Genomic DNA, 23,778 nt, shown 5'->3' with positions numbered 1-23,778 from the left:
GGGTTTGCAGGCAGCATCAAAAATTACACCACAGACAGAGAAAGTAATACAAGAGGGGGAAAAGTGCATTTATTGTGGATCTGACCAGAGAATGATCAAAACCAGGGCTGCTAAACATAGCCCTCTTCTTCCTTACATCTGGTTAGATGTACACAGGCAGCTGGTCTAGTTTGTTTTACAGTCCATCTCCAAAAACCTTATCAGCATCCAACAGATGCATTCAAACTTTCCCACAAAAAAATTCAAAACCCAGCAATAGCTTCATTTTTTTCCTTTTCAGGTTTTAAAAAAATAAACAAGCAACATAGCTTTTAATAACACCTATATAAAGGCAATAAAAAACATTGCATTCAACACACAGGTAACACAGCTCCTTAAAAGGAAAAACAAAAACAACATCAGAAGTTGTCCAGTTGAGTAAAAGTCTCTTGGGTTCCAGGAGGGAGAGAGAGAGGTTCCCCCCCCCACCCCTAGAAACCCACTTGCTGTTTCACCTCCTATGCTGCTGCTGGCTCTGTGGCGGCGGGGGGCGCAGGAGCTACACTCCAGCCACTGTGGAGAGGTCACAGCCGCAGCTCTCCCACATGCCAGGGGGCACGAAGGGGCCTTGATCGAGAGGGGCGTGTCCTGCACTGCCCCTCCCCTTCCCTTCCCTTGCGAAGGGGGGGGCTGGGCGCGGAGTTTCAGTCCGAGTCCGAGTCACTGCTGTCCTCCGAGGATGAGCTGCTGGTGGCGTCTGACCCGTCCTCCTCGTCTTCATCGTCCTCGTCATCGTCATCCTCGTCGTTCTGACCAAACAACAAACGTATTACGTTACTGACTTTCTAATCACTGGTCTGACACTGCACTGCTTCATCTTACCCCTAGCCCTTGTCCCTCGAAACCGAGTGGCAAGACAGGGGTGAAAATATTCCCCTTGGAAATATGACACCACTAGCCTACCATGAGGGAGAGCCGGGATGATTAAAACACTTTTGAATTAAACGTAATTCACAAAAAGATCGTACCACACTGAAAGCTCATATTTGGCACTAGCAACCTACATCTGTCTTCTGTCAAGTGGAATGTGCCTAATCTTTTGTTCATTCCCTCCTGGTCGGGATGAATAAAACAGGCATGGGGGACAAAACAAAAATACAGTTTAAGCTATGTAAATGTCCTACAACTGTAATATTTTACAACATCCTAAATGGCCGTTACTTGACATCAGAAGTCATCACTACCTGCAGTGGGCTATGCAGCATTCATATCAGACAAGTGGTAAAAAAGTTCAGCAAATTTCGCTGTTGCTGGACATTAGTTACATTTCGGACATGGCATGCTGTCAATTTGTGGGGCATCAGACATGGAAATATGTAATATGCGTGAATTTCCCCTCAAATCGGCAATAACCCTTAATCCAAAACAGAATTGGGATACCCATTCCTCCACAGAGAAATGGGATTGGGCCTAAGTATATATAAGTATACTAGGGATACCTAGTGCACAAAGGTTACAGTCATCGCATTTAATCTCTCACCTCATCATCATCATCGTCATCATCATCACTGTCTGTGCTGCCAGAAGACTCGTCGTCGTCGTCCTCAGAGTCTGTCGTGTCCGTCTTTTCGTCCTCTTCATCTGACTCTGACGTGTCCTGCTGGGGAGCACAAATTCACACCTTTCTCTCAAGGTTCTACAGCTCTTGGCCTCCCCATCTCTCTCTCTCTTAAACCCACACTCAAATGCAGACAGACACACATGCACACCCACACCCAGACACACGCACATGCAATTATAATATATATATAATAACAATATGGGTGCCTGGCAGGAAGGACACTTTCATCCGGTCTAAAGTCTTTGAAATATTGATGGAGACAGCACATAAAACATGTTTATATTTAGTTTGTCTGTTGGTCTGTCTCTCTCTCTGTCTGTCTTTCTTTCTGTTTCTCTGTCTGCCTGTCGGTCTGTCTATCCATCTGACCATACAGCTTTCTGTCCATCCTTTTATCTACCTATTCACACACACATGCACACTCAAACACACATTTGTCTCAGCCTTTGAAACATCTGAAAGGACCAAAGATATTACCATCACATTTTACATTAATAACAGATCTCCAGCGTACTGTAAGCTCAACAACAAATTAGATTTAGACCTACCCAACAATTGGCTTAACATTTGGCTACAGCTCTTCCATTACAGACCAAATGCTCCTGAAGGGCCCAATTAGATCACCCAGCTTTGCTGTAACAGCGTTATGACTGCACTCTGTATAGGGCACTCCGCTGTCTACCAAGTGCCCTTACAAGTGCTAGTCCCCAACACTCTCTTATTGTTTACATACTGTATGGTCCAACTCAGATCAGCATGTACAGCATGAGGTAAACGTGTGTTGTGGTAATGTGGGTGTGTGATGTGGGTGGGCGTTACCTTGGCTCGGTACGCCATGGAACGCTTGCCCCCCCCGCTTGCCCCCACTCCTGTGGCTCTGGCACCTACCGCCTTCCCCTTGGTTACGCGCACTTTCGCTCCGGGACCTCGTGGCTTGGCCGTGCTCCGCCGTTTCTGATTGACGGAGAGAGGGTAGGGGGTGGCAGACAAAGAGAGAGAGAGAGAGAGAGAGAGAGAGAGAGAGAAGGGAGGAAAAAACACAAGAAGAAAAGAAAGGACACGTTTCAAAGCTCAAAGCACTGATTAGTAGCCCCAAACAGCAGCCAACAGAACGCTATTTATTCCGAAGAGGGTAGTTAATTCAGTTACAGAAGCATTGAAAGCCATCCCAAGAGCCAAAGCAGAGAAAAGTGAGCCTAAAGTGCTCTTTCAACAATGATAATGCACTGGTACATGAGCCTTCGTGAACAGTAAATCAAGTACAGGGAGGAAACTAGAGCCGAACAACGACTTTGTGTCAAGATAAATCAGCGAGGAAGCTTTTTATTTTCTTTACAGGCTAAATAGAGGCCAGAGTGTGAGCACAGAAGCCATTTAAAGAGTGGGTTAGGATTAAGAGCTAATTAAATAACAGCGCAGTCCAGTCCAGTACTTACCGTGGTGGAGAACTCTTTATACACAGCACGCTCCTGAGGAGAGAGGGACTGAAAGAGAAGGAAAGAGTTCATTACGTGTCTGCATCCGTTAAAAACTCCAATACGGCATGTTGCCGAGAGATCCAAGATCGTTCAAGCACAGCTCGTTGATGTATGTAGGTCATCACATTGGAAAAGTCCATAAACACTTGTGAGATTCAAGTCAAATTTCTAAAGTAGAAGTATAAGTATATATACTCTTTTGATCCCGTGAGGGTAATTTGGTCTCTGCATTTATCCCAATCCGTGAATTAGTGAAACACACTCAGCACACAGTGAACACACAGTGACACACTAATCCCGGCGCAGTGAGATGCCTGCAACAACAGCGGCGCTCGGGGAGCAGTGAGGGGTTAGGTGCCTTGCTCAAGGGCACTTCAGCCGCGGCCCACTGGTCGGGGCTCGAACCGGCAACCAGAGCGCTAACCAGTGGGCAACGGCTGCCCCCACGGCTGCTGGGGCAGAGCAGGAGCACAGGGGCCACCTACCTTCACCCACACCTCCAGCTCCGCCTTGTACTCCAGCTGCTGCTCCTCCACCTGCTTCTTGTACTTGTCCTTCTGGCTCTGGCTCAGCTTGTGCCAGCGCTTGCCGATCTCCACCATGCGCTCCTTCAGACTGAAGTGGTTCAGCTCGCCGTTGGTCAGCAGCTCCTGCGAGAACATCTGGTAGCCGCTCCTGATGCGCACGCACGCACGCACGCACACACACGCACACAAAGAGAAACAGACAGGATGGTGAACGTGAGAGGATATCATGGCAGCACAGCAGCTTTTTCTGGTTGGCGATTACAATTTGAGGTGTCTGTATTGGATTTGCAAAAACACACAAATGCTCATTGTTTTTATAACAATCCATCAGACTTCTATACTTTAACCTAATTAAATAAACTTACTGTCAGTGTGCGCATACTCCAGAATCTGGAAGAATACCATTGCATTCTATTGTAGTAGCATTCCAGCTTTTACAGAAAACTGAATGCCAACATTAGCTGTGGAAATGTGGCTTGACTTATTTCACGGGTAACAGAAAAATCAATGAAACAAGCTACTGAGCAAATAATTTTTGCTCGCATCCACCTCAGCAACTTCTCTAAAAATGTACTGTATGATCGTATGGTTGGATATGTTTCATACATCCCCATTTCATCTCGCTGTGAAAACACAAGCACTCAACTCACACAGGCGGTTTCTTCGGCTCGCCGTCAAACTTGGGCTTCCGCTGGCCCTGTCCAGACGTCGGCGTCCGTATCTCCACAAGCTCTCTCTGCAGGAGAAACAACGTCAGTGTATATGTGACTCACACACGAGCACACACACACACCTGAAACATGTAAAAGAGTAATTGTGTACATGTCACACCAGCTAACATGGCATGGCATACACATGCAACTCTGAAGAAACGTTACACTTCAAATGACATTAATGACATGGGAACAGACATTCACGTCACCAACGCTGAAATGGATACAAATTATGAATACAACAACAATGGATGACACACGTAAATTTCAACAGTAATATTGCTGTACTGCATGTAACTGCAACCTGTCCAACACAAAATTGGAAAAGCAGGTCAGGAAGACCATGTCTAAAGTGGACCCCAAGCCCAGAGGCTCCACCCGATTACCCGACAGAGGACGGGGTGGGGAGAGAGGACTGTTACGGGGTGACCAACACTTTGACATTTCTCCGGTACAGGTGAAAGGACAGTGGTCAAAACGTCTGGTCACTGACCACGGTCCGGTACTGAACCTCGTATCGCTTCTGGTCCTCCGCTGCTTTCTTGATCCATGGGATCTTCTCTTTCTTTTCCATGGCCTTCCAAGCAGCCTCCATGGCGTTCTGGGCCTTTTTCCGATCACTCTGAACCAATGGAAAGATACACAAGTATCTAGAAAAAGCCCAGCTGCAGGGCTTAGACCACACTTGGCTATCAAATAAAACCAAACAAGCTTAACAAACACACACTTGTGCATTGAAAGGTTCTTACTGGAATTTAATTAACATATATATTAAAAAACGTAAACCAAGAAGCAGCTATGCTCATTTTGATTAGGTGTTCACTGCCTTATGATGATTGTGTCAGCTTAAGCTCTACCAGTCCCCCAGTCAGCCACCGGGGCAGCGCTCATGGTGCATTCTCACCCTGTACTTGGCCAGGTAGTCACCGATCACGCTCTGTTGCCACATCTCCTCCGCCGTCTTGGGTGTTTCGGGGAGACGCGTTTTCTTTTTGTTGTCTTTCTTCTCTTTTATCGCTACACCTGGTGCCCAGTGATCCAGCTCAGGATCCCGACACCTCTCCTACAAAAAGGACACACACACCACAAATCAGTACCAAATCTCTCAGACGTCAGATCCCTCAACCCACGCCAAAAAGCATACTTGTCAACAGTATAACACTAACTGCAATAAAATTCAATTTATCACACTTATACAAATAAATAAATACATAAAATGTTTTCCTCCTCCTGTATGGACCGTTTCAAGAGAGTTCCATTATCAGCATCATAGTTGGCCCCACAAGGCTTCCGTTTTAACATTCCATATGTTATCTTAATGCAGAGGAAGTAGATTGGGAACAAAATAGAACGTTCAAGCATTGTTTTTGTTTTTATTGTTGAAAGGGTCTATTAACAGAGTGACACACCAACCTTTGCTGAGGGGGACTTGGCCCGTAGAGGGCTGTTTGTACTGTTCATGGCCAGCCTGGAGCCCGGCAGCTTCTCTTCTCCCAGCACCCGATCCCTCTCCTCCTCCGGCAGACTCTATGGATGGAAGCACGCACATGTGTTTCGAGTGAATGCCATTGAATGAGCCACAGGGCTTAAGCGATGCAGTGGTCTGATTACGATTGGAAATGTAATAATATGCACACTTACCTCTAAAAATCGCTGGAGGTCGATCTCATACTGCTTCTTTTTCTGGAGATGAAAGAAAGTTCCTTCACTGCCACAAATGTGATTATCTAGGCCTGGTCAAAACCTATACTATTTAGGTCTATCCAAATCTTAAACAAACTATCTTAAAAAGGAACACAACTGTTAGAAAGATCCTATTTAATTCCATTTCTTTTACTGATTGAGAGCAATGTATCCATATCAAAGACAACAATATTTCAAGAGCAACAGCTAAATGAATGCCTTTAGATTTAAACGATGACACGTTTAGTAACTCAAACCCTTCCATCTCTCCCTCTCTGAGGCCTAACCTGTTCACAGCGTTTCTGGAACATGTCCTTTTCCTTCTGTGTCATCATCTTCCACTGCTTGCTGCACAGCACCATGCGCTCCGTGCTGGGCACGTCCTTCATGTTCACCATCAGCTCGGCACAGTACAGCGAGTAACCATTTCTGAAAAAGACAGGCTTACTTCACACCGGCTCAACAACGGTTTCAAGTCAGATTTAAATAAAGAGATAAGTATGAAAAAACCCCAGATCTTTGTTATATGCAGACATTAAAATCTGATTTGGGTGGATTTTACACTGTGATGTGACCATGGGTTAGTCAAATTTATCAGAAAAGATTAACTGTGCACCATAATACTCTTCATCTAATGACTTTGCTGTGAGGGAGGAAGGGGGACTGAATGATGAAAGTCTGACACTTACGGTGGAGGTTTGGTAGGCCGGCCGTCAAACTTATCCTTGAGCTGCCTCTCAGCTTTGGTCAGGACAGACTTCACGTGCTCATCTGAATTGGAGTCGGGGTGGGCCTCAAAGTATATCCTCATGCTATCCTACAACACACAACAGAGCCAGGGCCACAGGAGGTCAAGATGCTAAAGCATCTGAAGGATGAATCCATATGAACATACTGCCAAATTCTGCATGGAGTTATCACATTTCACTGAGTCAAGCTTGCAAATAACCTCTGTATGCAAGAGAGGTTACTTGGTTATAAGAGGTTGAGGGGATCAGGTTCATTTACACTTTAAGCTCAAGCTTTTGGCTCATTATACACCCAGCAAGTCAAGTCAACCCAAGAACCAAAAGGCTGACTGACTGTGATGGAGGCAAAAGTCAGTGTATTGGCTGACTTCCGGGAATGAGGTGGGCTGAGTAGACGCGTGACGAGCTCGCTCCCACAACCACACTTTATAACGCATCTTTCAAACTTCTCCTTGTTCGGTAATTTATCTTTAATAGACACGTAACTAGGGATGTCCGATATTGGCTTTTTTGCCGATATCCGATATGCCGATATTGTCCAACTCTCAAATTTCGATTCCGATATCAGCCGATACCGATGTCGATATGTGGGTTATTTTTCCTCAAAACTAATTTAGGTAACATCACATATCTCCTGTTGTGGAATTAACACAACATGCTTAATGTTATTGTGATGCCCCACTGGATGCATTCTTGAATGCAACAAGGCTTTCCAAATGTTAACATTGTCTGTGCAAAATAAGAAAAATACTTCAACTTAATTTAGGGAAAAAGTGCCATGTTTATTTTTTAATTGTCTCAAACAACAGTTTGGATTACACTCTCCCTGAGATAATCTTGACAATGCCCACAACAAATAGGGCAAATTTGACTTCTTCACAAATGATAAAACATTGTACCTGAACAACTATGTGCAACATAGCAGAATGTAAAGCCAACTAAAATAACAGGCATAGTGTATGACAGGCTACCCTTTTTCTGTGTTAAATGAGCCTGCATTTGTAGGATGCTTCATGAACTGTTTCTTTAACTAAAACTCAATCACCTTAATTGAATGAATGCACAAATATGAGTCAATTACACTGTGGCAAGCAACTATACTGCACAATTTTGAAAACATTTGTTTGAGCTACAAAAAATACTTCAGGCTTGAGGTGAAGTACATAACGGGCAATACCCACAATCAGGCTTGGAATTTCACCATTTTAGGGGCAAGGCCACTTGGCCTTCAGTTGGGCATATTTGGTGGGGGGCACAAAGGCCACATGTCAGGGCACCAAGGCCAAAGTTAACTATACAGTAGTAGGCTATAAAAATGATCAAAGTTGTATTCACTGCAGTAGACCTGCATCACTGTATACAAAAACATAAAACATGACATATTACATATAACTGTAAATCATCTGATCATCTAATATTTTCAGATATCTAGGCTATATTTAACATTTATTTTATATTTGGCCTGTTATGAAATCATGTATTGAACAATTTAAGCACAGCTCAGCTTTAAGAAACTCAAATAGCCTAGATGCATGCTTAGCATTTTGTTATCATTAAAGCAACACCAAAGAACTTTTCCTCTGTCGCACGCACGCTATTTGTTTATCCAGCAACGGCTTTGCAAATAACGATGTCCATAGACAAGGTAGAATATGTTGCATGATTTTATGAAAGTACGATGTATTGCGACATTATGCAAGTCAAATTTGTAGTTTCTTATGTCTCATTCCATCGAACTACAAACCCGCTACCTGATCTGGCAAACTTGCATAGTGCGGTTACAGCCGATAGAGGGCCGCGAAGCGAATGCAGAAGTGCCGTTCACCCTGTTACGAGTTGATGAACCACGGAAACAATTTTGGAAACATTATTTTAAGGTACAAAAAACTCTTTGGTGTTGCTTTAGGGCTACTTTCACAAACTCTTACAGTCAGCTGTCCCCTGATTTACCGATATCTAGGCGACATTTGTAATATTTGTTTTGTATTTGGCCCGTTATGAAATAATGTGGAACAATTTAAACACAGTGTAAAACTTAAATCCCAAATTTGGAGACATCCATGTATGTTTAAATTTACTGCAAATTCAAAACGGGATTAGTCTGGAACGGCTAACTGTACAGGGGACTGATTTACACCTTTCTGTTCGGTAAGGTCTGCTGTTTATTCTGATATATGGTTTGTCATATTTTAAACGAAGGGTTCTGAAGTATTCCACCGAGATGAATGGGTAAGGAGATGGACGCAAAACCTTCAGTAGAATTTATGATTGAATGATATTTACTTTTCTCGCGAACTGTTCACCACAGCAATTAGCGGCTAACATCGTTTAAAAGCTGAGAAAAAGCTCTTTCATGTGATACTTGTGATGTCTGTGTGATGAGTAGGCTACTTCGCGAGTAGTTCAACTGAGAAGAATGGGTTAATTTGGACGCACTTTCTTGCGCTGTCACTTTCTCCACTGCATAATTTGGCCATAGGCTAAATATATATCGCTAGGGCCTATTAGTAGGACGCAAAGCAGAATATTTAAAGAAGGGGGCACCAAGGCCACCGTGGCCTGTAAACCTCTGATTTTCAAAGGGGCAACACGGCCAACTCAAGGGGCTACGACGGCCATGGCCAATTCCAAACCACAGACATAATGTTGAAACAGAGCGAGCAAGTTTGTTACTGCAGCCATCCCATAGACAGTAAAAGGAGCCATCCACGCTTGTTTGTATGCTTCAAGACGCAGCTTGATGAGGTCATCATCTGTGCGCCGGTAAACGCTTCAGGAACGCAAGCATTATTTTATCGGTTTTAAGGCAAAAAAAATCCGATAACGATATTAACAGATATTACATTTTTATGCTAATATCGGGCCGATAATATCGGTGGGTCGATATTATCGGATATCTCTACACGTAACCTGTTGTTAACCTTACGGACTACCCAGCAATGTCCAAAGCAAAGGGTAAACAAGATAAAGACAATTCTACGTCCTTAGCTAGCATAACTATGACTGAAATTAGCTCGCTGTTGGAAGAACACAGAAAGTCTCTGGCAGCCGATTTTAAATCCTCATTTGACTCAGTTGCATCCACACTGGAGAATCTACAGACCACAGTTACAGATCATGGGCAAAGACTTGCTTCTCTGGAAGAAAATGCCACTGACATCGACCACCGTCTCGTTCAGCTCGAGAAGACCTGCTCCACTTTTCAGCAAGTAAACGAGTCACTCAAGACCAAGGTAGCTGACCTAGAAGGCCGCAGTAGGCGCCAAAACATCCGAATCATTGGCCTACCTGAGGACACTGAGGGCTCTCAACCGTCTGTCTTCTTCTCACAACTCCTAATGGATGTCTTTGGCTTACAGATCCTCTCTTCTCCCCCTGAACTTGACCGTGCCCATAGAAGCCTTGCAGCTAAGCCTGCTCCAGGAGGAAGGCCACATCCTGTAATCATACGGTTCCACCGCTTCCAAACGAAGGACCTGGTCATACGCGAGGCTCGTAAAAGAGGCGACCTGTCCTACCAGGGCCATAAGATCCGCTTCTACGATGATTACAGCCCCGATTTGTTGTCTGCTGAGTTCAAGAGCTCTACAGGCGTGGATAGAAGCCGGCTCTCCTCTATCCAGCCAGGCTCCGTATCATGCTCCGTATCATATTGCCCAGCGGCGAGAAGACATGGCTCCTGTCTGCATCGGACGCAGCCAAGTTTGTCCAGGACTTGTAAGATAGGCTAATGTAAGACTTGTGTGACTTGTAAGGTATGTAAGCGAGTGAGCTGATAAGCTTTACTGTTCATGTCTAAACAATGTCATTGCCTCTCTAGTCTACTAATAATAATGCCTGTGACACGCTTTTTTTTTTTTTTTTACTTGCTTGTTTGTCTCGCTCGCTCTCTGAGTAGGCTGAGCTAGTTTTGCTTCTCATGACAAATTGTCTGACAATGATGTAGGCTACATGCCGTCTAACTGGCCTAAGATGCCTGTTTTTTTTTTTTTTTTCAAAATGTATGCCCTCAACATTGTTTTCTTTTGCTCTCGCTATGTCCGTTTTCCCCCTTTCATTTCACAATCTTTTGGCTATGCAGATTTACTGCTACATTATGGTAAACAGGCGTATTAGCCAAAGCAGGTCGATTGTTCAATGTTAGGCTAGCATAGCCCCTGCCTACGCCTGTATGCAATTGTTACTATATTACACTTGAAGTAAAAATGGTTAAAAATCTGTTAACATTTTAAAGGTTTTTTATAGTGTTGTGGGAACTGCACAGTTTGCGTTAGGAAGATTCACTATGCTGATCAGTGTATCAGAGCGTTCCATGTTGCTGTCTCTGGCAGCAATTGGATTGGGATTTGGGGTGGGGGAATGGGTTGGGTGGGGGGAGGGGTATTTGTTTAATGTATTTTTAATTAAGTTTCATTGTGTGTATTTTTTCACTTTTCTTCGCTTTTGCTGGCGTGCTGCTTCGTTTACCCATGTCTACCATCGAGAGGATCATTCCACCCTTTTGTTGGTGCTGGGCTGCAGGTGGGGGGCGTTGGTGGCGATCGACATAAACGAATCTGTTCCTTGCACACACCGTCAAAATAAGCCTATCATATGGCATCAAACTTAAGCTCCTTGCCTACATCGGGTGGTGCCTTAAGATTTACTAGTTGGAATGTTAGAGGGATGAATTCTCCTGTCAAACGCAACAATGTATTACACCATCTAAAATGTTTAAATACTAAAATAGCGTTTCTACAAGAAACCCATCTTAAGCCATCTGATCACCTAAAGCTGCGTAGGGGGTGGGTTTGTCAACTCTACCACTCCTCATTCTCAAGTAAGGCTCGAGGGGTTGCTATTCTTATCCATAAATCAGTACCATTCTCCGTGACCAACATTATATCAGATACAAACGGGCGGTTTGTTGTCATCACAGGTAAAATAGGAGGTAATAGTTTGATGTTGGCAAATGTATATGGCCCGAACTGGGACAATGATAACTTTTTTAAAAACTTTTTTTTCTCTCTTCCTGACTTAAATTCTCACCAGCTCATCCTTGGGGGGGATTTTAACTGCGGTCTTGACCCTTCGCTTGATCGTTCATCCAGCAAGCCCTCTGCTGTCTCTAAATCATCTAAAGTCATAGACATTTATGGAGCAATATGCAGCCGTTGACGCTTGAAGCTGACGCTGACTCTGCCTGGCGCCTTTTCAATCACAGTGTGAAACAATTCTCTTTTTTCTCTCCTGTCCATGGCACTTTCTCCCGTATTGATTACTTTCTCATTGATAATAAGCTCCTCTCGTCAGTCAGATCATGCTCATACAGCCCCATTGTGATATCAGACCATGCAACAGTCGTTCTTGACATATCTCTTCCTGGCAGATCTGTATCCCGTTCCCCCTGGCGCTTCAATTCCTTGCTACTTTCTGACCCTAACTTTATCACAACAATTAGGAGCCGCATCGATCTTTTTATTTCCACCAATGTTAACCCAGATTTATTTCCACCAATGTTAACCCAGACTGCAGTCCAAGTGTGTAAATTCCCCTGACGCAGATCTTTTTAAAGACTTACTCACTGTTGAAAACACGTCATAAATATTTTGAGTTTGGAGATAAACCTAGTAAACTGCTGGCTCACCAAATCCGACAATCGTCTTTGTCACAGAATATTACCCAGATTAATACTACTGATGGAACAACTATCAACCCGCAGATAATCAACAATCAATTCAGGGATTTTTATGCCACATTATACTCTTCGGCAAGTTTAAATGATGAGACGCAGTACTAACACTTTTTAACTCTTTAGATCTTCCCTCCATTGACCCTGAAGCATCATCTAGGCTGGATGGACCCTTCACTATTGCTGACCTTAGAAATTCTTATTCTGATGCAGAATGGAAAATGCCCTGGTCCTGATGGCTTTCCTGCCGAATTTTTAAAAGCCTTTGCAGGCCAAATATCCCCACTTTTACTAAACATGTTTAATGAATCCTTGCGGGATGGCGTACTCCAGTCATTCCCAAACTGTGGTCCGCGGACCACTAGTGGTCCGTGAGGGTACTGCAGGTGGTCCGTGGAAAAGCAAAATAAAATATTAAATAATATATTTTTTAAACCTTTATTTTACCAGTAAATGCTAACATATATTCTAAGAATATGTATATTCATATCAAATTTAAATGTAAATTAAATAGTAAAGTTATTGTGTGATTATTGTGTGACTAAAAGGCTAGTGGCACTAGGCTGTGACGTTCAAGTGCAGTGCCGCTAAGCGCTAACGGTTAGAAGAACTGGTTAGAACCACATGGATCGGTGGATGGCAACAGGTTCTCTGAATAGAAAAGAGGCAGATGTTAACTCTAGTTCTACTAATAATGAGGAGATTGACAGTGAGTCGGGCCAGATTCCTCATAAAGGTACAAAAAAAGGAGGGTGAAAAGAAAAATTATCTTTCTCTGTCGCTCTCTCCCCCTTCTCTATCTCTCTCTCGCTCTCAGACAGACAGATGTTCTTATTACTGTAACGTTATACATTTAATAATATATTGTTAGGAAAATACGTTGTTGAAATGAACTTGATTATGCCATCGGGCGCTTGAGTAAATACATAAATTAAATACGTGGCAGCCGTTGTGTGCAGTAAACTTTATTTTAACAAGCCTGTTGTATCCGCCCTTTTACGAGTAGCCTATGCGTCAATTAATATTAATTTCTATACAAACCAAGACAGCGGATTCCTAAAGAAACGCAAACACCCACCCCATAAGTGTATTTAAATTAGCTATGTACAGTGACTCGAAGAGTCAAAACCGCTTGGAGCTCCAGTGGAATTTTTTATTTCATGACAAGAATTCAAACACGGTTTGAGCACGGTTCCAATTTCTTGGGCAGTAAAAGCTTACGCTAAGAACCAACCCAGATTTTGTTTAAATCTACACACTTCATATTATGGCTACTGAAAATGTAAGGTTAATTTATCAAATGCTATTTTGAAGTATTAAAAAACTTTTTTTTTTTTTTAGACATATTGGTGCTTTTACGATAGCCTACTAATGTGATGCCCAGTTATAGGCCTAGTTTTAGTGCTAGTAGGCCTATTAAGAGGTGCAGATTAATTCAGGTAGGGCTGTGTATAGACATTTTATTAAGGGTATTATGAGGTGGTCCGCGAAAATTCTTCATTACAAATAGTGGTCCACACTCACAAAAAGTTTGAAAACCCCTGGCGTACTCCCCTCTACATTACGACAGGCCACTATCTCTCTAATATTAAAAAAGGACCCCCTCAGTTGCAGTAACTATCGCCCTATCTCTTTGCTATGTGCAGATGTCAAGCTGTTGGCCAAAATGCTGGCTAAACGTCTTGAATCTGTCCTACCAACTATTATTTCCCCAGACCGAACAGGATTTGTTAAAGACAGACATTCTTTTCACAACATTAGGCACTTATTTGATATTTTATACACGCTTACACACTCTGACACCCCTGAGCTGCTTATTTCATTGGATGCGGAGAAGGCATTTGACCGTGTAGAGTGGTCTTACCTGTTATATGCATTGAGGCGTTTTGGTTTTGGGTATACATTCATTTCATGGGTAAAGCTTCTGCATACATCCCCCCATGCTCGCGTTCGCTCAAATAATGACTACTCAGATTACTTTCCCCTCAAACGTGGCACTTGCCAGGGCTGCCCACTCTCTCCTCTATTGTTCGCCATCGCCATTGAACCACTGGCTGCGGCCCTCAGGTCCAGCCAGGTGTCAGGTATCTCAAGGGGTGGTATTGTTCATAAAGTGTCGCTGTATGCCGATGACCTCTTGCTCTTTATCTCTATCCAGACAGGTCCACCCCCTAGTACTAAAATTATTGACAGAGTTTGGGCAAATTTCAGGTTATAAACTAAATTATCACAAAAGTGAATTAATGCCAATCAATGCTGCAGCCATAAACTATCCCCTATCTAAGTTACCATTTAAGACATCACTGGATAATTTGAAATACTTGGGTATCTATGTAACTAAAAACTACTCAGACTTATTTCAATATAATTTCTCCCCTTTGCTTGCCAGGCTAACCCAGGACTTCCAGTGATGGTCTCTTTTGCCTTTATCTCTTGCTGGGCGGATAAACTGTGTTAAAATGAATGTGCTCCCTAAACTTTTATATCTCTTTCAGTGCATACCTATTTTCGTTCCCAAACATTTTTTAACTCACTTGACAGGACAATCTCTCAATTGATATGGAACAAAAAGGCCCCTAGAATAAAGAAAGACACCCTTCAAAAACCCAAGGAGTTGGGGGGTCTAGCTCTCCCTAACGTTTTACTTTACTACTGGGCAGCAAACATCAGAGTCTTGTTGTATTGTTGCCACAACAATAGTCAACCCCCGCCATGGTTCCCCACGACTGTATCGCCGTCTGCACACTCAAATAGCATGATTGTTAAAAATTGCCAAAGGATCTGGACTCAATTTAAACAGCACTTTGCACAGCAGACTTTACCTGCCTTGACCCCTGTATACTCTAATCCTCTATTCACTCCCTCTGTGATTGACAAAGCTTTCCTAACCTGGAGAGACCAAGGGGTTGTGTCCATAGACCAGCTCTACATTGATGGTACTTTCGCTTCATTTGGACAGTTAACTCAGGCATTCAAACTGCCGGCAACTCATTTCTTTAGATATTTACAAATGAGAGATTTTGTTCGCAGTCACCTCCCTGGCTTCCCTGCCATTCCTCCCCAGCCTTATAGACACTATCCTCAAAACTAATCCTTACCTCAAAGGTACTATTTCAACACTCTACAACACTCTTCTCACTCATCAGTCCTCGTCGTCCGATGTTCTACGCGGTGCATGGTCGTCAGATCTTAATATAGAGATAGGGCCTGCGGTCTGGGATCATGCCCTGAAGTGGGTTCACTCATCTTCTATTTGTGCTTGATATGGTGTTTTAAAATGCAAAGTTGTTCACAGAGTCCATTGGTCGAAAAGTAAGCTAGCCCGTATAGATCCTGGCACTGATTCAAGCTGTGACAAATGCCACCTGGTACCTGCCAGTCTCGGTCACATGTTCTGGGCTTGTCCCGCCCTCGAGTCGTTCTGGGATGGTGTTTTTGACTCTCTTTCGGCCATTGCTTCTGCCAACATTCGCCCCTCAGCTTTAGTTGCCCTGTTTGGTGTCCTACCAATAGGTCACTCGCTACCGTCTCACTTTTGTGAGCTTGTGGCTTTTCTCACGCTGTTAGCAAGACGCATTATATTGTTACACTGGAAGAACCCCCGCGCTCCCTCTCACTCCCAGTGGATAAGAGATGCACTCTATTTCATGAAGCTGGAAAAAATCAAATACTCCCTTCGTGGTTCCATTGCAAAATTTTCTAAAATCTGGGAGCCCTTTCTAGATCACATCAGGTCTCTCCAACTAGATGGTTTACCTTTAGATTAAGCAGCCGCGCCAACGTCCTGCCTAAGTCTACTTTCCTCATATTGGTAGCATGTAGCACAGTAGCACTTTGATTTGAATTCAGTTTTTTGTTGTTGTTGTTGTTTTTTGTTAGTCTTATTTCGTTTTTGTTGTAGGTCTTTTTATATTCTCACCTTTGTTAGTAGTGCCTCACTCAGCAAAAATGAATTCCTGTATCTCTTTCTCATATTTGAGGACTGTTTTCATGTTTGTATATTGAAAATGACACAAATAAATCACATATATATAAAAAAAAAGTCAGTGTATTGTAGTCTCCTCCTGAATTTCATGGCTGCATCGTCCACTGTGTCTGCACCAGAGCGGTGTATATTGTATGAACAGCTGATTCTGTTACTGAAAATACTCTGCTGTCAGAGGAGGGAGGAGTGGCTGGGACAAAGGGCCTCTCAAACAGGCAGCTGATTCTGAGGCCTGTCTAGTCACCGTCTCCTTGTTAGGGAAAAAAGGGAATCTAAACTATGTTCTACCTCGTAATCTTTCTGCAGCTCCAGGGCTTTGCTGATCCACTTCAGACGTTTCTTGTCAGACAGCTGAGACCACTGTCGCCGTAGTGCCTCCTTCAGTTCCTTCTGGCTAACCTAAGTGAATAAGACATACATAACAAACGGAAGATAAATATCTGCCAAAAAAGAAGAGCTTTGACTATTTTTGTTGCATCTTGTTAATTGTTAGAGAAAAGAGCCTGGTCAAAGGAAGGCAAGTTTGTCACATCTACAGTAATAAACAATCAGTTACAAATACTATGTGTCATTACACCCTCTGACATCTGTGTAGGACGGAGTGGGGGGAGAGGACTGTTAGGGGGAAATATGGGGAAATATCTAGAGAAATATGTGATGCAAATCATTCAAATTCCTCAAATGTGGTCAAACTTACATCTGGGTGAAGCTTCATGTAGGTCTTCTTTTCGTGGTTGTACCACAGCTGCTGAGGAGTTTTGGGCTTCTCAGGGAGGTCAGACTTCTTTCTCTCCTCTATCAGCTCTGGGTGGTCCTCCCTGGAATAACGCAAAAGTAATGTTGCATACAGCCCAAAAGAAAACGCTCTGGTATGTCTCCAACAGTGTAGATAATTTGGTTAAATTGGTGCTTACTTAAACCGTGCCATGTTCTTCTCAAAGGACTCCTTCTCCCTCTGGAACTCTTGGATGTACTTGAGCTGAAGAGAAGAAAAGAGCATATTAAGATTTTACATTTATTGTTTGTGAACCAAACTAAGCACATTTTTCCTCTTCTGCATAGCGCAATGTCGTACCTTCTTCTTCTCTGGGAGTTCTTTGTACTTCTTGGATAATATCTTAGTGAGATCAAGATTACTCATCTCTGGGTGGATCTTGGCATATTTTGCCCGTTTCTCCATAAAGAAACGAAAGTAGGGAGTTAAAGGCTTCTTTGGGAAGTCTGGATGTGTCTGAAAATAGAAGGAAGGGTTAATGTGTTGCTGCTGATATTGTGCCTTATGCTGAGAAAGTTACTTATAAGCTGTTCAATGCAGTTCATAATGAAATGATCAAGAAAAATAACTTAGATGCATGCGAGACATCTTTTGTACATGCATATTACAATTGTTAGGGTTTTGTCTTGAGAAACATGCCTTTAATTTTTTTCCTTTGTATGGATTCTTCACAAATTCAATGGCATCCACAATAAGTTCGGTCATAGTTCTATATTTGCGCACCTAGAATTAAAGAAAAACAGAATGTAAGTACTTCCAAATAGGCGGAGAGAGAAGAGGAACCATATTTTTCTGTCCATGACTAATTAACATTAAATACTGTATATCAGATCCAACTACTGCCGCAAGATCTTTCCTAACATTTTACTGCAACTGGAGACATTCCATTAGTACTTATTGTCCACTGACACTTCAAAGATGCTCCATGGACATACCTCACAGGAGAGCTTCTGCCACTTCTGCTTGCACAGATCTCCTGAGAAAGAGCCAAAGGCCACTTTCTCCCAGTCAAAGTGAGACTCCGTGGTCTTGTACTTCATGGAGTCACTATCAGCCAGTAGGCTGCGGATTCTCTCCAGCAATGTCAGACAGTCTTCCTTCCTCCACAGATCATCTACAGACAAATGCAGGCACAAACTTAGTCTTGATTAAATCAGATAAGCACGAGGCATAACTGTGTATATGTTGCAGCCTTGAGCTTAATGGTATTGAACAAGCAATGAGTCACCTGACTCTGACTTGATTCGTCCAGTCTTGGTGGCAGAGACACTTGTACTGCCATTCATGATGGAGACTCTGTGGGCAGTTCCAAATGGATACAGCCCTATAACATCCAAAAACACAAACAGCAATCAGATCAGTAACGTTCAGCCCTTCTAGACCTTTACAGTCGTGTGCAGACAGTTCAAGAAGAATCTGTATTACGTTGCAAATTAACCTGATAAAAGTGTACCTTCCCCACATAAACTGCATCTCACATAACCAAAGACATTACAAAATCGTATGTTGCATAGCGGGTGCTCACTAACTGGAAAGGTAACAGATAACTTCTGACGTTCCGACTTGACACAAAATTGCCATTTAGGACAATCCAGGACCAGACCCAGCCTTGACTCCGCCTATGCATCCTCTCCCAATGAGGAGACGCATCACTGCGATGTGATCGGCCGCTGAAACAAAACGCGATACGGCTAAAAGCAGATGAATAATAGGAAGAACCATCGTTTTGTCCTCTATTCTCCCCCCGATCGATCGTTAAACATAATAACGTTACTTAATGGTTGTAAGAGGAGGCTGCTGCCAACGACAGCCAAGCGGTGCTGACCCAGCCACGCCACACCATCGGGGGTGTCTACATTCTGCCGGGGCTGGTGACAGGGTGAGGGCTATTTAAATCTTAACCTTGAAATACTCCTGTAGGAGATGGTTAGTTGTAATTTGGGTAGAGAGCGACGTTTTATAACATTTCAAAGGCACAGATTGTGTGTCGACGTTACCGCCGTAGCACTACCTGTGAATGCTTGAACAATGCTTGTGGGCCGACATAACTTTAACTGCTGTATTCTCGGCAATAGTAACGTTAACGTTAGCTTTCTAAAGTTAGTTTCGCGGCTAAAATGCACCATATGTCAATCTTGATTAAAGCGAATAATGTATAACATAACTTCGGAAAACTGGTAACGCTGTAGATACGGTACTACATGACGTTACATACAGTTGAGTTTAATGTTGTTTGGTGGTACCTTTTGAAGTTACTCAATGCACACACATGCTAGCAGTGCTACAAGGATGGATTTTTTAACCTAGTGATTGATGGCTAACTTGCTACGTTTAAAGATGGGAAATGTGGTGATGCACTGGCATATAACACATACCGTTAGCCGTCACATAGCTTGGATATTAACGTTTACGTTAAGCGGTTTTAAATTTCAAAGCTGCCTCCCCAGCATGTTCTTGCCCATGGGTCCGAAGTGAAATTAAGGTTGAACTGGCCTCAACGTCCGCTCAGCCGTCCAAGCTAAGTAGGCATGCTCTCTGACCTAAATTCCGATTAAGGCTAACTAGGCTACATTGTGCGATTGCTCCTCTGACATTTAGCTAACTTGTAATAATTTAACGTTTGATATCCTTTTGGTAGAATTGAAAATCCCCCTCTCATCTAAAAGTTGCAATTTAGGTTATACGCATTTTAATGTTAAAGTTCTCCTGTCTAGAAAACCTTGTCCTGTCTAGAGAATTTTGGCATGTTAGGCTATGCTAAATTAGCAACCTAATGTTAGCTAGCTTAGGTAAATAAGCAATATCACCTCGAGCGTCGTACAGAATAAACTTAAAAATGTACGCACTATACCATTAACTTGTGCAGGACAAAGTGTTCACGTCTTCGTAGGCAGGTGTGATCCGAGGTGAATTCTGCTGGTTAGCCAGCAAACGTAGCTAGCCACAGAGTTAGCCTAGAGTGACAGATCTTTCTAGCGCGAGCCAGCACGAACACGGGCGGAGCAGTTTCCAAAGGTAGCCTACGTAACGCTACTTATCCGCCCGCCACCCCCAAGCGGTGACGCCGCTGTGCAACCGTGCGAGGCGCCGCTTTTCCCGGTTAAAGTGTCATCCCCGACCGCTCTCAAGGTCGTCTTCATTTAAAACCTCACTGAACAAAATGACAATATGCTAAACACTTAGAAGGAAATGTTTACGTTAATTGGCATGCATGCAACAAATTAAAAAAAGTAACGTCAGCTTAACGTTTTAACAAGCAAAGGTAACTTAATGACAGGAAGTGTTTGAAAATTAATTTATGACATTGTGCATAATTAAGGATTCTTTATGTGTTTCTGTTGTTGATCTATGCATGTGGTTGACAGTAGTGTTGAGGCACGGTGGTGTTTCAACATGGGAAGTTATCGATACACCGACTGTTGTCTGCTTGCATACCCCGTAATGGCGCCCTCATTCCGGCAGGAGTCAGCACGCAGTTTCCGCTGGCACGAACGCTATAGGCAGATGCCTCGGCAGGGTAACATGGTCGCAGTTCTCAAGCTCGAAATATTGAAAGGTTGTCGTCTATCTGATTTAAATCTTAATTATATGTGAGACTAATCTCATAGATTTTTGAAGCACGTGAATTTCATGAAAATAATTTGTACGGTGATGGATATAGCCTAAAATTAATGCTATTTAGACGACAACGAAATATTCACGGAAGCAGACGGTGTAGTTTTATGTTTAATCTACAGAAAATATGGAATGATTTAACCCTTGTTACAGCGACTGAAAATATAAAAATACCGATGAGAGCGGTACCCGCTGTCTCTGCCTTCCCTCGCCCCAAAGCTCTCACTGCAGAGCCGCCATGAATGTTACAAAGACTCGGGGACGAACGATAGGAAAATTGCTTGGAACGTCGTCAAAAATATCCAGACTACTCACCTTTTTCGATACTTCAAAAGAGTCAGCTTTTCAAAACTATGATGTAATCGAGTTGTTTGTTTTGGTGATGTTTAAGTTCCTTTTTTTCAACGGTAAACCCCGGGGAGTCAGGTCGAAACAGATCCGACAAAAGGAGCGTCTGGTTCGGTATGAAACTCCGCCCAGCGCCGCAGGGGGAGGAACTCCGAAGGAAAACATGCGAGAAAAATTGAGACAAAGAAACCGTATGAAACTTCATAGAAAGTGCGACCGTTATTAATAAGGTCTGTTTATAATCGTAACTAATGAGCCTATTTAAAATATAGCCTACTGTTTTAGGGTTATTTGCATGGATTTCGCAACACAGCCCATCAGCGTAGGCCTACCTAAAGTTTGTCTTAGCCTACTATTGAATTCGCTACCAATGCACATTTGTATGAAAACACTTAAAAAGTAGATGCAATTTGTTTGTTTTCTAATATTCTGTCGGTCGCAGACTCCCGCATGAGCAGGGATTCCCAGCCAACACAGAAACCAAACACGCTTTTGGAGCGTGCATCCTTCTACGCAACCAGCTTGTTGAAATATGACGAGCATTCGTGTTTCAATGAACCTTAGACTATCTGCTATGACTAATTTTTATTACATTGCATTTTATAGAAAACCAGGTTATTTTGATAGCGTAGCTTGTAGCGTAAAATATGCAATGCACACGTCGGATTGCTACTGTAGGCTATCTGCCACGTTCCCGTTGACGAATCGTGGCACTGTGTTGGAAATAGGCCTAGGCCTATGGTCTCGTAGAGTGAGGATTTGAAAGAATGTTCAAAAACCTAGAGCCAGCGTGAAGTGAGAGTTATGTCAAAATATGTAGTAGTGTGAGATGGAATTGTATAGGCTACAAACGTCACGTTGCCGTAGGTTTATTTTTGGGAAACGGACCAATAGGACAGAGAAAGGAGGAGTCGCGCAGCCTCCTGACAATACCATACTGCCTTCACGTCGACCGTAAACTGTCCGAAAAAAAGTGTCCATGATAAATAGGCTACGTTGTAAGAATTGCTTACTATGGTTGAGCAGAAGGGAAATGTCTCCGGTGAGTGTTTCTATCTGTAGTCTTAATTTAGTGATCCATTACCTTGCCTATTTGTAATGAGAGTGAGATTCGCCTCTTGTATCAGGGATGGACAAGATGAGTACAGAAACCTGGTCTATGACTTTGTGCAATGTGCAATGGTGCAGGCTCAACCATCTGCAGTTGAATGCAACAAAGATCAAGGAGATGGTGGTGGATTTCAGGAGATCTAAGCCACCTGCCAGTCTCCATTGAAGGGGTCAATGTGGAGGTGGTCAGCACATAAGTACCTGGGGATAAACATGGACAATAAACTGGACTGGTCGGCCAACACAGATGCACAGTCAGCTTTACTTCCTGAGGAGGCTGTTGTCATTCAATGTCTGCAGTAAGCTCTTCTGGATGTTTTACCAGTTTGTCTTTGCCAGTATCCTCTTTTGTGCTGTGGTGTGCTGGGGAGGCAGCATTAAGAAAAGGGACGCTGGGCAAATGAACAGGCTGGTAAGGAAAGCTGGCTCTGTTGTTGGCATTGAGCTGGAGTCACTTACAACAACTGCAGAGAAACAGACCATGAGCAGGATGCTGGCGATCATGAACAATGGCCATCCCCTACACAGCACACTCAATAAACAGAGGAGAATGTTCACTGGCAGACTTCTGTCACTGTCATGCTCAACAGACAGGTTGAGGAAGTCCTTTGTCCCCAGGGCTGTCCAACTTTTCAATGCCACAAAAGGGGAGGAGAAAAATGGATTTTTCAGCATGAGCCTGTCTCTCTCAGCCCTACCATCATATCACTTTGTCTGCTGTCCACCTGACTGTTTTACATATTAGCCCTTCTACACAATCTGTAGATAGATAGATAGATAGATACTTTATTGATCCCCAAGGGGAAATTCAATTCATGTGGTCACATCTACACCGTATAAGTTATTCCCTGTTATATTGTTCTTAAAGTATATATTTTTTCTTGTTTGTTAAGCAACTCTATTATGTTTACATTCTTGTCTTTTCATAGTTAATAACAAGCAACGTTATTGCACTGTTCAGTCCCTACACTGTTCACTTTTGCATTACCACCATTGCACACACTCTACCATAGCACCTTATCATGGTCAATGCATCACATGGTCAGTCCATATCAGACCTTTGTAATTACTTCACATGCTCTTTAATTTCTTACATTTCTGTGAGTGATTTTTATGTAGGCCTACAGTATGTGATATGTGTCATTTTTCCTCTATCGGAGGTCCGAATTTCTGAATATCCAATGTGGCATGAAGGCAGCATAGGTTAAGCAAAAATTCCCCTTGTCCATAAACATACAAAGGATGTGTCACAGGTTAACTCGACAAGGATGCTTTATGGTTATGACACATTTTGCCTGTAGCCTAACAACTAGATGTCATGTGAATTTGAACAGCATCATACCTAAAATCTGATCGACTAGACTGCAGAACGGTTCAAATGTTTTCCAACTTAGGCCATCTTACAAGTACTTCCCTCTAGTGGACACTTTGTTCGTCTGCAGTTTACGTTGGCGCAAGTCAAGGTCCAGTCATATCATCATCATTGCCAGATATCGATATGAATCCAGCCAGACAGTGCAAGAA

General features: G+C 43.0%; 1 protein-coding gene across 1 annotated transcript; it reads right to left on the bottom strand.

Moving 5' to 3' along the window:
- Positions 1–44: 44 nt before the first annotated feature.
- Positions 45–21,249, bottom strand: ubtfl (upstream binding transcription factor, like). The gene is made up of 20 exons (XM_076295373.1): positions 21,112–21,249; positions 18,410–18,505; positions 18,117–18,295; positions 17,821–17,904; positions 17,482–17,637; positions 17,321–17,385; positions 17,104–17,224; positions 16,695–16,805; positions 6,691–6,818; positions 6,289–6,430; positions 5,960–6,001; positions 5,732–5,845; positions 5,223–5,381; positions 4,812–4,940; positions 4,256–4,341; positions 3,564–3,753; positions 3,037–3,084; positions 2,420–2,554; positions 1,520–1,639; positions 45–788 (listed from the first exon to the last, which is right to left on the bottom strand). The coding sequence occupies exons 2-20, from the start codon at positions 18,465–18,467 to the stop codon at positions 684–686; spliced, it is 2,172 nt and encodes a 723-aa protein (XP_076151488.1). The 5' UTR covers positions 18,468–18,505; positions 21,112–21,249; the 3' UTR covers positions 45–683.
- Between the last annotated feature and the right edge of the window lie 2,529 nt (positions 21,250–23,778).

This window comes from Alosa pseudoharengus, unplaced genomic scaffold (assembly GCF_046254945.1).
Source record: "Alosa pseudoharengus isolate Yale_2024_CS ecotype anadromous, Long Island Sound unplaced genomic scaffold, YU_APseudo_1.1 YU_APseudo_1.1_scf_2, whole genome shotgun sequence".
Lineage (NCBI taxonomy): Eukaryota > Metazoa > Chordata > Actinopteri > Clupeiformes > Clupeidae > Alosa > Alosa pseudoharengus.
This window is presented reverse-complemented; position numbering and strand designations above follow the sequence as displayed.